General features: G+C 33.5%; 1 protein-coding gene across 1 annotated transcript; it reads left to right on the forward strand.

Moving 5' to 3' along the window:
* The first annotated feature begins 7,887 nt into the window (after positions 1-7,887).
* Positions 7,888-10,717, forward strand: LOC104903785 (scarecrow-like protein 18). The gene has a single exon (XM_010691895.3). The coding sequence runs from the start codon at positions 7,977-7,979 to the stop codon at positions 9,441-9,443; it is 1,467 nt and encodes a 488-aa protein (XP_010690197.1). The 5' UTR covers positions 7,888-7,976; the 3' UTR covers positions 9,444-10,717.
* The last annotated feature ends 3,815 nt before the right edge of the window (positions 10,718-14,532 follow it).

The raw sequence follows: 14,532 nt of genomic DNA on the forward strand, positions 1-14,532 counted from the left end.
AATGACAATTAAATAGGGAAAAATGATACAAATTTACTAAAAAAAGACAATAAAGTGAGTAATAACAATATTAGTATGTGTAACAATGATAAGATATATAAAGAATTGACAAATAGTAATACAATAGGGGGAAAATGACATGAAATAACTCCAAATGATGCAAGTTTGTTGAAAAATGCTATACAAGCTAGTAATAATGACATGAAAGGGTTTTATAAATGAAATGAAACAAATAAAAAAATACATGAGACAACTCCAAAATAATATGAAATATGTCAATGATGACATGAAATAGTATTATAATGACATGATTACTAATATTAGTATACACATGTCTAAATGTTATCACAAGTTATGGTGTAGCAATAGTGAACCATATCATTATTACTCATTTCTATGTTTTTCGTAGTCATTTCTATGTCATTTTTCAGTAAACTTGTATCATTTTCCCAATGTTAATATTATTTATCAACTCTTTATGTACTACTTTTTCCGTTACAAAACAGATGACAAAGTTTGACTTTTGCACTATTACACACCCATCTTTGATCTTGTTCTGTAATTTTTACGTAAGAATAAAAATATAATCATGTGGGATCTTGTTAGATTCGTCTTGACATATATACTTCTACTAGTTGCATATGCACGCGATGCATGCGTCGACAATCTTATGTAATTATATACAAATGGACATGTTTTTTTTTATCTAAAATTATTTTAATAGTGATGTAAATTATTGAGGTTCTTTTTTAGATGTTATTATCTTTTTAAATTAAAGGTGAATGATCTTTAACTGTTCAATACCGTCACTGTAAAATTTGGTCGGTGATTTAATAATTTTCTTTTCAAAGACTTTAGTATAGTTCTTTAACAATTATAGATGTTAATAAACCATATTGTTTGAACTTTGTAAATATGAAATATTATGCTATCACGATATGTTGCTAACTATTTTTGGTTGAAGATTCTAATTAATTCTGTGAATTGATTGTGTCAATCTAGTTTGTCAAGTTATTAAGTATTGCATATTCCATTCATATGGCAAGTTTTATTGATTCTCATTTTTCAATTTTTTACAAAAAAAAATATTAGTTTAAATTATTAAAGGGTATTTTAGTCACTTCAAAAGAGGACACCACACCTCCTCCCTTGGCTTTTATAATAGAGATAATATCAACTTTTAAAAAAATTTATATGTAGGCAATTAGATATTTTAGTTAAAGTTATGCACTACCAAGCGTGTCCGGAGAGTGTAAATTATTTTGAGACGGAGTATGTATATCATTATTACTCATTCTTATGTCATTTTTCAACAAATTAATATCATTTCATTTCTTTTGTGTTTGGATCATTATTGTTTCATGTTATATCATTTGAGTTATTATGTTTATGTTATTTATACCTAATCCTATATCATCTTACCATAGACTTATGTCATTAACAAATCTGATATCAACTAACCTATTGTTAAATTTAGAGATAATATGAAACAGGCCTGGGTGACCCGAACAAGGAGGAGGAGAGATTTGGTCCACTTTATAAGCCCAAAGGAGGTTCCATACTAAAACCAATTGGTGATAGTAGGAGTAACTCATCTACTCTCTTCGTTTCCTAAAGATCTTCCTTGTTGCTGTTACTACTGATACCAATGAGAATCAATTTGTGTGGAGTGTGGGGTGGGTAATGTAGGAGAGAGAAAGGGTTTAAGATAAATAAACAAATAAAAAGGGGTTAAAGCAAGAGAGGGAAAGAGAGTAAAATTGAATTAATAATGTAATGGTGGACCATATGATATGGACATGAAAGGGTAAAAAGGAAAAAAAATCCAAATAAGGAATAAAGTAAAAGAGGGAAGATCTTTTGGAAACGCACTTAAACGAAAAAAGGGAAGATCTTTGACAAACGGAGGAATTACCTTATAAAGTGTAACAATCTCTCCTCTTTCTCCAATATATAAGACACTTCACAAGTAGACTTTCAATGAATTTCAACACCTATATCATTTATTCGAGTTGTATCATTAGTGTCGTTTATATGTCATTTAGAGTCATTAGCTTATACTACCTCTGTTTTTATTTAGTTGCAACGTTTTGACTTTCACGCTTGCCAATGTACAATTTCAAATCGTTTTATCTCTAATTGTATGTAAGTAAAAATTATAAAAAATTGATATTATGAAAGCTTACATCGAAACGAATCAAACAAGACCCACATGACTATATTTTGTTTAACATATAAATCAATAAATGTGGTCAAATAAGAGAACATGAATAGTGCAATTTGTCAAACGTTGTAACTAAAAAAGAACGGAGGTAGTATTTTGTTGACCTATGTCTCATTTTTCACCAAACCAGAAAAATCTACGTCACATTTCAATAAATCTGCATGCTTTTGACTAATAATTTTTACTTTCTTCTTCTCTCTTCTCTACTCCCTCAGTCCCTCGTACAACTTGCTTTTCTTCACGATCAAACCAAAAATTACACCACAAAAACCTCCACAAAAGAAAGAGCTTGTTCAAATTCCTTATTCAATATTTATTCTCCAATCAATTTTCAAATTTCATATCCCTGTTTAATTGGAGCAATTCAACCCTTTTCAATCACATACGAAAATCTTAATTTCCAGAGTTTTTGTTTTGCAATTAGCGACTTAAAGTGGGTGTTGAATTCAAATGAAAGAGCCATTGAATCAAACCAAAGTAGGCATTTGTTTTGCAATCAATTTACTTTCAAAACAAATTGATGTGACACAAATTCGAATCAAGAAAAAAATTCCAATCAGATGTGAAGAATAAAACAATTGCGAAGCGAAAATCAAGAGAAGAACAACAAAATTGCGAAGAATGAAGAAATATCGAGGAATGAAGAAATCGCGAAGCCAAAATCGCGAAGAATGAAGAAACATCAAGCGAGAAACTTTCTAATCACTAAGAGCTGCAAAATCGCCAGAAAATTTGCAATGATTCATATGTGAATTGCGTAGAATAGCAGAAAGGGAGGAGTGGATCGTCGTCGGAGAAGGTAGCCAAAGGAGAGACAAAAAAAATGGAGGTTTTGGGGTTTGGGGATTTCCACTTAGGCTATGTTTAGTTCATCTTATTTTTGGTTATTTCAGATCTAATCAAATCAGATCAGACAAAATAAGTTCAGATCAGATCAGTTCAGATCAGATCATGCTTATATTTAAAAATCATTATTACTATTAAATATCTTTCATTACATATTAGTAAAAATGATAATAATTGAATATTAATAAAGTACTCATTGACGAATCAAATAAGACCTCACATGACTATATTTTTTCTTATATATTGAAAAAAATATAAAAGATAAGATCTTGTAAATCAAATCAGTTCAAATCAGATCAGATCATATCAGAAAAAATAAGTTCAGTTCAGATTAGATAAGTTCAGATCAGAAAATTTCATGTGAACTAAACATAGCCTTAATAAGATATTGTCAATCCCAATCCCAGCTCTAAAAAAAAGTTTTACTATTTACCGCCTATATTTACTAAACATCATTTACATTTTAATACATATTTGAATTTAAAATTATATATGTACTTGAAAAAATTCCAGTATAGTATAAACTAAACTAATTTTTTTGTTTCTACCATAGTGAAAACAATCATTTTTTTTGGTTCCACGGAAAAAAATGGGTTTTTCCATAGTGGAATCAAAAATTAATTTTTCATGAACAATGAAGAAAATTGAAATCTCAAAACAGGGGAGCAGGAAGAGAGAAATAGGAAGAAGAAGAAGGTGTGGGGCGGGGGGCTTTAAGTTGGGAGGGGAAGTTGTGCGGGGGATGGGGGAGAGGGCAATTTTGGGCAGTGTGGCGGTCTGGTGGGAGCTGGGACGAAGGGAGAGGAGAGGGGGAGGGATGTAATAGGGGGGAGGGATGTAATAGGGGGGAGGGGCGAAGTGGGGTGGGGGGTTCCCCTCTGAGGGGGTGGAGGAAGGGGTGGGGGGTTGCTGGTGGGGGTGGAATATAGGAGTGGTGGCAGTTGTGGAGGCTAGGGTAGGGGCGGCTGGTGGGGGTTCATGTAGGACCTGCTAGGGTGGGGTACGTAAGGGCTGACGAGAAGTGGAGGTAGTGGTGGTTATTATTGAAGAAGAAGAAGTAAAGGAGGGAGAAAGAAGGAAAAAGACAGTATAATACGAACAATATACAAAATACATGCGACAAATAACATGACATAAACAAAAATCAAATATCTCAATTAAATAATCAAGGAAGTATAACTGTTAGTCACAAACAAGGTAGGTAACCGATAATGTGTCTAAAATCTAAAGATGTTTGTTATTATATGAACCATCTCATGATAATTAGTTTTAGACAAATTTGTAAACTATCTAATAGTATAGGGGTGATGCCTACCTAAAAATGACTAAACAGATGCAGCATAACTATAATATGATCTACAATCCACAATAACATTAGACCAGGCCCTGAGGGGTGTTTAGAGGGGCAACGACCTAGGGCCCAAGCCTAAAAGGGGTCACAAGCCTCTAGATTTAAAAGTGGTACTAGAAAAAAAATTGCTGAAACAATTTTACGAGTCACCGAGAAGCACGCAGCACGCTTCACTAAAATAACTTCTCATCTTCTTCAGTTTTCTCTCTTCACTCTATTTCCAAAATCCAAATTAAATGCTTCTTTTAATTCCCAAAACTTTCTCTAACCACCATTAAACTTGTGGAAAATTTCTATATTTCCCAAAATATAATTGTTAACCTTCTCATAAATATGGCAACGGGAATTATTTTCTATAATTTAAATGAGGAAAATTGCATTTGTATAATGCATTACTCATAAGTTTTAGTCTCAATTAATAACTTTGATCAATTGAAGATATTCAGAGATTTTGAAATTAAGAATATAAGGGTTTTGGGAAACAATCTGCTGTGGAGATTGTCGAAGCGTCGAGCAAGTGTTCTTGTTGGGGCCTCTGCCTCTACGGCTCTACCGACGGTGGCCCGATCGGTCCGTGGTTAATTGTTGTCGACTTGACAGAGCTTCACAATTCGCTGTTGCTGCTAGATTTCTTAATACATTGGTCAAGGTGTTGCCATTTTATTCTCTATTTCTCTAATTTCCTTGTACTATGATTATATAATTTGAATGTTTGATTTTTTTTATGTGCAAATATGTTGCCTGAAAAATATTTATCTGGAAAATATTGAAGTTGATGTTATGATTAATGATTTTGTATCTCGGAATGCTCGTAGAACATGTTTTTCTATTTTTTTGATGTCATGTATTGAATGTTGTTGCTTGAACAATTTTTCTTTTTGTTAAATTTATTGGTAAAATTGCATTCGTTTAAACGAGTTTATTTTAATAGAACTATTATCATATTTTTAATTTGTTCTATTATAAATTGTTATTTTTAAAGGGACCCCAATCTATTATTTTGCTTAGGGCCCCAAAAAAATCAAAACCAGGCCTGAGTAACATTCATTCATTAAGCTAATATGTTAATAATTTGACTTATCACACATTACTTTTTCATCATTCAACTGAAAATTCAACATCTAGACTACAAAGGAAAAACTTAACTACAAAGGTTTTATTTTTAAGGGAGCTAATATTATTACTACCGGTTGTTTTCGTTTTATTTTGACATGAAATTTTAAAAGTAAAGAATTAGATAAATCTTGATCACAAAGTGACCCATATGAGATTCAATGCAAATTTAGCACCTATTGATTTGTTACCTTTAAGATGAAGCACCTATTTTGAGGTTTTTCAAAAAGGCAAGTCAAGCAACTATAAGGTTGGAGGGAATATTTGGCTAGTCTTTGCATAAAGATAATTTTAGATGCAATAATGAATTAGTACAAAAAAATGGCTTCAGCTTTTCCGTTCTTTTCTAAAATATCCATTTTCCATTTTGGTTAATGCTTAATAGATGGGTCAATTTTCTTTTAAGGTAACATGGTCCCACAATCCATTCTCATTTCTCTCATATAACATGTGCAAATGGACAAAGCTAATCATTCACTCAATGCAACTCTTAAAAGAGGTAATAGATCAAAAGAAATGTAAAATGATTTAATAACAATAATATTTGTTAACAAACAAAAAAGAAGAGGAACGTTTATATAGTTCCTCTTGCGTAGATTAGTGATCATAGTAAACATGACAAAGAATACACGATTATGTAATGTTCATGTTAAATTTCCCCTACCAAAACCACATTTTTCATTTTAAATCTATCTCGACTCTTAAATTTTTAAGTAATATTAAGACTATGTTCTTTTTTACTAATTTTAATTTATAAGAACTTAATCACTATATCTTACTAGTGCTTACTAGACATTATATGAATTTATTTTAGGAGTGTGTCAGATTTTAGTTTCACTTATTTTGATGGATTGAACTTATTTGAACTTATTAAGGCTCTGTTTGGGAAAGCATTTCAGGTAACTTAAATGATAAGGTGCTACAATTTTAAGTCGCCTTATATGATTAGTGGTGTTTGGTGGAGGAACTTAAATAAAATTTAAGTCCAATTTGACTGAAATTGAGTTGGAGTAAAATAGTGTCTGAGATCAGGTGCTGAAATTCTTTTATTTTTTTACTTTTATAATCTTTTTAAGCCTAAAAAGATATTTTCTTTTTATCTTTTTAAGCCTAAGAAGATATTCAAAAATTAAAAGAGACGGTCTAATTTTAACATAAAAGTAGACATAGTCACTAAATGGTTAAATTAGTCATCAAAAGAAATTAACTTAGTCATTATTGGACTAATTCTCTTTTTAATATTGGACTTACCATTGTCTAATTTTAATTTAAAAATAAACGTTCTTTTACAAGACAAACTCAAAGATATTTCAGCTACAGTCATAAATCATTTTACCAAACAGGTTATGCAATCATCTAACTTATCAATTTCAGCACCTTAACAATTTCAGCTGCTACCTAATCAGTTTTAGCCAACGTATCAATTTCAGCTCCATTTCAGCCAATGTTGCCAAACATAACCTTATAAAAACTTAAATTTTCTTATAAAAATTGGAAATAAGATAAGCAGAACGGACTCTACATAAATAAATATATAAAGGACACTATATTTATTCCAAACCCACGGTGTAAAAAATGAGACAAAGAAGAAGGAAAAGACATGGTAGCTAGCCAGCTTCCTACATCTACATAGGGCTAGCTATACCATGAAAAATGAAGTGAGGGATCATATAATAGGGTTGAATAGGGCATCTATAGGTGCGGGCATAGGGACATGTCTGAGGTACGGTGGATGGGACCGTGCAATGGAAGTAAGTGAAACTATCAGACTTCTTCCCACCACCTTGCTGCAGTCCCCCCCTTTCTCTATCTATATCAACTGAAACAAACAAACAAACAAAGAAAATAAAAGATAAAACTGATCCCCAAATCCCTTCTCTTTGTTATAAACATCTTTGATGCGAAATCCACAAACAAAATAACCGTACTCACTCACCCACTCCCCACTTTTTCCCAATTAGTGTGAAGAAAAGATAGCGAACCAAAACTTGTTCCAGCTGCTTTACTTGCTCCCTCATTTTTTCCCTCTTTCTCTCTCCTCTCAATAACTCTCTTTTATTCCTTTTGCTATTTCATTGCTCTCTTAGGTAAATTTTTTTGGAGTAACTTCTTTCCTTCTCATTTGCATTAAATTCTTGACTTGTTTGAGATAAAATTGTAGAAAAACCCACTTGATTCCCTTCTTGCATTTATTGTACTAGTACTGCTAGTATAGTACTAGCATCTTTTGCCTCTTTTTTCACCTTGCTTTTTGTGTCACATACACCCTCAAAAATAAAAAAAATTATAGTACTACTCATAGTCTCCTACTACTAGTTATATTTAGGGCTTTTCATATCTTACACTTCTGAGTTCTTCAAATTCTATCATAAGTTGCACACATAATTTCTTTCAATTAATATTGGTTTTCTAGCTAGCTAAGGAGACTAGCTAGGGCATAATATGCTGGGCTCTTCCTCATATAGTTCTGAGGAAGATCATCAAAATCAACACGAACGATCTTCGCCGTTGGATCTGCCTCAACCAACTCCAAGTTTTTTAGATTATCCACGCCAGTTGATTACTACTACTACTGCTACAACTACTACTACTTCTGTTGCTTCATCTTCAGTTGTACTATCATCATCACTACCTACGTCATTGTTGTTATTATCATCTCAATCATCAGTGGCTCAACCGCGTCAATTGCTAGTAACTTGCGCGGAGCTCATTTCTAGGTCTGAGTTCTCGTCTGCTAACCGCCTTCTTTCTCTTGTTTCTAGTGAGCTCGCCTCACAATCTGGCGACTCCACTGAAAGGCTTGTGTATTATTTTTGTAGGGCGTTAAATGAACGTCTTAATCGTCATTTATCAAGTATAACAACTTGTGTAATAAGCCCTAGTATGAGTATCCCTCCTCAAAGTTTAGCTCAACATTATCCTATTATTCCAATTAGACCACCAATAATGAGAGCAATGCCTTTAGAATCAACAACATCTAGATACTCATCTTATCTTTCTCTCAATCAAGTTACTCCATTTACCAGATTCACCCACTTGACGGCTAACCAAGCGATCCTAGAAGCGGTGGAGGGTTACTCGTCGATCCATATCCTCGACATGGATATCATGCACGGCGTCCAATGGCCTCCGCTAATGCAGGCCATCATGGAGCGGTCGACAACCCTAGGCCGCCCTTGTCCTACAATCCGTATCACAGGGGCGGCCTATGATCCCAATCTTCTAGAGAAGACTGGGGACCGACTTCGGAGGTTTGCTGAATCCCTAGGGTTAGAGTTTCAATTTCGTGATCTCCTACTTCATGATTCTGAAGTAGTTGATCACTCTGAGGCGGTGATCCATACTTTATTGGATCACCGCCTTAGGTTTAATCAGGTGGAGGAGGCCCTAGCAATAAATTGCGGGGACTACCTCCACCGCCTCCTGAGGGAATATGATACAAGATCCCTCAGGAGGTTTCTTCACCAGGTCAAGACCCTAAACCCTAGGGTCTTGACCTTGGGAGAAAGGGAGGCTGATCATAACCACCCTATCTTTTTAAGAAGGTTTGTAGAAGCGTTAGATCATTATGGAGCTATATTTGACTCCTTAGAGGCCACCCTCCCTCCGCAGAGTCGAGAGAGGGTGGCAGTCGAGGAGGGTTGGTTCGGGGAGGAGATAAAGGATGTTGTAGGAGAAGAAGGGGAGAGAAGGAAAGAAAGACACCAAAGGTTCGAGTCGTGGGAGGTGGTGTTAAGGAGCTCAGGTTTCAAGAGTTTGGCGTTGAGTCCATTTTCTTTGTCTCAAGCTAAGTTGCTGCTCAGGCTTCATTATCCTTCAGAAGGATACCAACTTCAGGTTCTTAATAGCAATTGTTTGTTGCTTGGGTGGAAGAATCGCCCTCTTTATTCTGTATCATCATGGCAATGAACTCTTCATCATCTTTTATTCTTATTTTTATTTCATCTTATTAAACTTCATTTGTTAATGATAATATGATCCTCTATCCATAAAGAATAGATAGATATATACTCTTCTTCTATATATATCTACTTTTAATTATTCTATTAATCAGAAACAGGTTTCATATATTCACTTTTTTGTGGGAATGATTCAACTCAAAATAAGATTAGCAGGAGAGTTGAACTGTTGAAGTATGAAGCTAACCTTGTGTTTCATCTTGTTTTGATAGGGTTTTCCTCTTTTTCTATAGATTTTTAATGTTTTCTTTTTTCTGTCTCTTCTTTGAATCATTGATCACAGATAATCTATTTGTTTATTTTGTTTTCCTCCGAAATTGACCTATGTATAATGTATGTTTAGTTTTTTTTTTAATTAGAAAGTATATCAAATGTTCATTGTAGTAATTATAGAGTTCTATATCCAATTAATTAAGAATATTCCCTATTGACTATTATTAGAGCATCCACTTGACGATTTTGTCAATTTTGATTCCATAGAAAGTCGTTTTGTCCTTTTTGTATTAATCACTTCACTCGTGTGCCTTAGCTACTATTGATTAAGAAGTTAATTATATTAAATATAATGTCTCTATTATCCCAAAGTGCTTTTTGTCTCTCCTATATATATACTAAGCACTAGTAATCCGAAACCGGATAATGAGGCATATTGTCTTCTTAAATAAGTTTGTAAGATTTTCCTTTGTCTCCTTAAATAGATGTAGCTTAAAGAAGAATATGCTTTTAGGGTCTATAATTTCTCATTATAAAATGTTCACCCTTGTATGTGCAAAATGGTAAGTGTTGGTCTCTTCAACATAGTTAGAATCATTAAATTTTCCCTTAATAAGTGGCCACTTGTCTCCTCAACAGAACCATGGAAGTTCTCAAATTGAGAGGTTTTGTTGCCCACTTTGCCTCCTATGCAAGCTTTTTTTTTTTTTTTTTTTTTGATAAATCCCCAAGAAGGGATCTTCCATGTCCTTTGGTTTTCCAAGAACATTATATCATTCCTTCATTCAAAAACTGTTTTTTTTTATCAGATCGTCTCTTTTTGAAGCTTTTCATTATGAAAAACCTTAATCTATTCAGAATAGATTACCATTAGACGAACAACAAACATTTAGAATAGTTAGCATTCGAACATTATTTGTTTATTAAGTGCAATTCAACTCCAACTATTAATATTTTCAAAGATACTCACAATTGTCAATATCTCTACAGTATTTTGGTGGTTCTAGAAGTGTCTTGATGATATATTATCATGGTACTCTCATAGTTATATGTTTTAGTTAGGGGTGCTAATCGAGTTGAGCAGCCTCCGAGCAGCTCGTGAACGACTCGGTCAACACTCGACTCGAGTTCGTGATCAACTCGAGACCTTAACGAGTCGAGTTGAGCAAGCTCCAACTCAACTCGATAAGCTCGCGAGCAGCTCGTTAAATTTTTTATATAAATTGTTAAAATGAGAACGAACAAAATATACTTAAAAAGAAAGTAAGGTAAACAAGTTGGAAAGGAAGAGGGAGAAACAATGCATAAAACTTATCCCACATTGCTAGAAAGACAAAAAATCAAAGCATATTTTACTTTATAAAAAGATGGTAGTTTAAACAAAAGTTGCACATTGGTTGAAAACTAAAAACCAAAGCTTCTTTTCTTTATAAAAGGGAAGGATGACACTTGAGAGTTTGAGTTGAGCTTGATGGGTTTGTGTTGAGTTGACATAATGAGCCAAGTTGAGTTGAGCTTGACGAGTTCAAGTCGATCAATCGAGCCAAGTCGAGCTTAACGAGCTCGAGTCGATCAATCGAGCCGAGTTGAGCTTAACGAGCTCGAGTCGAGCATCAATAATTCTTATCAAGCACGAGTTGAACTAGGAAATTTTGTGCTCGACGAGTTTCAAGTTGAGTTGAGCACGAGTCGGTCGATTTTCAAGTCGAGCAAACCCCAGCTCGCGATCGATCGACTCGCTCGATTAGCACCCCTAGTTTCGGTCATTTAATATTGTGGGGTTTGAACGTAATTATTGCATTTGTTTTCTAATATTCTACCCACATCATTATTTAATTTATGGTCAAATTGAAAAAAAAAAGCATAAATTTTCACCAATATATAATAAAAGAGCAACGTAGAATCTTGTTAGATATGTTTCAATGTTTATATTAAAATAATATTATATAATTATGTATATTTTACAAATATGTAATAAATATACTAATGGTAAAAAATGTGCAATTGAGATTATTAAAAAACAAATAAATCAAAAAGAAAGTTATACATGGATACAACATAGGAAAAAAAATCTATTATTTAATAATATTATTGTTTTATTTGATGAATACCTGGACAACCAGCTAGATCCTACGATCCGTCAAATAAATGTAGCAACTCCCATACATTACTCATCTATATGTTATTGGTGTGCTCAAGGCCTATACTAAAATAGTAAAATCTATTCACTTACGCTTGTTTCTTAGAATAATAATTTATCTTTGCAGGTGATTATGAGGTCAACTTATTCCTCAATATGGGCATAATGCTGGATAACAATACTTTAAAATTTGAGTCAATTGCCATCTTTACATGTACCAGATAATGAAATATAGACAATTCAAAATTAGTGCAATATGAAATTTAAGGTTGATGTAGTGGTTGTAAGGCCATCTTTTCATTTATTGTAAGAAGAATACTAATTTCTCCTCTTTTTTGTAAGAGAATTCTCCTTACCTTAAACAAAAAAAAGTTCAAAAAATTAATGCAACAGCATAATTACACAGCTTACCGTTTGTGGAATCACTTGATCTTAGTGCTCGTTTGGTTGTATGGGAATTATTTTCCTATAAAAATTTACAATTTGTGGGAATTTAATTCTCTTATAAATTCCTAGCGGTAGTCATAAGGAAAGTTGTAATTCATTTGAATTAATGTAGGAATTGTGAGTGAATAAGTGAAGGTAGGTAAATCAATTCCTACATTTTGGGGGAAATTTCAAATTTACATGAATTTTTATTGTCCTAATTTTCCTCACTTCCTGTCAACCAAACAACTATAAATCAAAAAGCATATGAATTTCTATTGCCTATAAAATTTCATATATATAAAGCAATTAGTAATTAAAAGTTTTTTTTGGGTAAGTTTGAACTGCAATTATATTATAAAAATAATTTACTATTAGTAATTTAATTAAGGTGGTCAAAAGTGCATTTTGTCAATAAGAAATTCCTGTCCAGTATTGAGTTATTGGATAATTTCTCCGGATGGTCAAATTTTGTTAAATTGGCTAAACGAGTTGTGAGCAGATAGGTATATATTTCATCTGTCCTAGAATTGTACCCGAGTCGGGTTTAGGTTGAGTCATCTCAGGTTTTGGGTCATCTTCGGCCAGGTCGTATCAGAGTCGTTAAATCCAACAGGTCAGATGCAGGTCGGAAACAATCGTAATCTAGTCAGATTTACCGGTTTATTTCTTCTTCCAGGTTCGATACGGTCAATTTCGCAAGAAGTTATCTTTCCTATTCATATGGTGTCAGATCATGTTTATGGCAGGTTTGTAGCAAATGTTTTCAGGTTCAGGTCGTGTGTGCGTCGGGCAGTTTTCAGGTTAGGACAATATCGGTCATTTAGGTCATTGTCAGATTCGAGTCAAGTCCAGGTCGGTAGTTAGTTATCGAGTTGGGTTATAATTGGGTTACTCCATACTTGATTTCGGGTCACATTCGGGTCGATTCGAGATCAAAACGAGTCATGAGATTTGTATGGCGTTGCTTCGAAACAGTGGCATTCTTTATGTTCTCATTGAATATCAATGCTTGAATAGTTCAACGAGTTATACAATTATACTAAGAGTTTAATCGCCTCTAAGTTAAATTCATCTCGAAACTCAATTATATTTCATCTTTTAAGTTAATCATCTTTTACAAAGAGAATACTAAGCTACAAATCACCTATTTGGTGGTTTCTAAGCGGGTTTCGGGGGGGGGGGGGGGGGGTTCTCTATATGCCTTTTTGTAGTAGTGTTAGTTTATGATTTATGTTACTATGTGGTAAGGTCAATGACAAGTCAAGTTATCAACAACCAACATATTGGGAAAAATTGGGTCACGGGTGGCAACACAACGGGTAAAACCAGGTATGAGGTCCAAACATGTCTGGTAAAATAAGTTAATGGGTCGCAAGAGGTCGGGACAATAACAGGTAGCGTCGAGTTCTGATCGGTTTCAGGTGCAAATCAGGCCAAGTTTGGAATCGAGTTCAGATCGTTGTCCGGTTGCGTCACTTCAGTTATCAGTCTTTTTTGGTTTGGTGTCGGTTCAGGTTCCAGGCATGGAGTGTTGGGTCAAGTTTAGTTATCACTTATTATCGGGTCAGATACATGTCATGTTATAGGTGACTTATTTTACCAAAATTTTAGATGCAAGTCGATTACCGGTGAGTACAGGTTCAGGTCGATTTCTTAGGTCAGATTATTACGGATGCATTTTCCTTCTTTTGAGGTAAAACTAGTAATTTGGCTCGGGTGATACTCCGGGTCAGTTACAATAATCAAATATATTATTATTCAATTTCAATTTGTAATTGATTCTATTAGCTTTTCGTAATATATATTGTTTAGTGCGAAATTGAAAGACGGACGTTATGGCATGATAAGTTGTAAAGAAAACATCTAAAAAAATTGGGGATAATAATAACAATTCAAATAGAATTTGGGTAGGAGAATGTTATTATAGTACTTAATAAAAAGGTAGATCGAAATGATCAAAAAACTTGTCTACATGTTTTTATACTTACATATAATTATAAAACTTTATTATTTTACTTTGAAACATTAAGCATTGAAATTGGAATGGATTAGTGGTTAAATGATCACATTTCATATGAAAGATCATGTGTTCAAATCCTAATAACTATACATTGTTAATAATTTGATTACAAACATGTATATTAGAAGCTTCATAAGAGTGCCACGTGGCACCGTTCTTGTAATAGGAACGTCTTTTAATATATTTTTATATATAGATGTGGAATAATACCACTACATAAATGGACAAAAATTAAGG

This window comes from Beta vulgaris, chromosome 9, assembly GCF_026745355.1.
Source record: "Beta vulgaris subsp. vulgaris cultivar EL10 chromosome 9, EL10.2, whole genome shotgun sequence".
Classification (NCBI taxonomy): Eukaryota; Viridiplantae; Streptophyta; class Magnoliopsida; order Caryophyllales; family Amaranthaceae; genus Beta; species Beta vulgaris.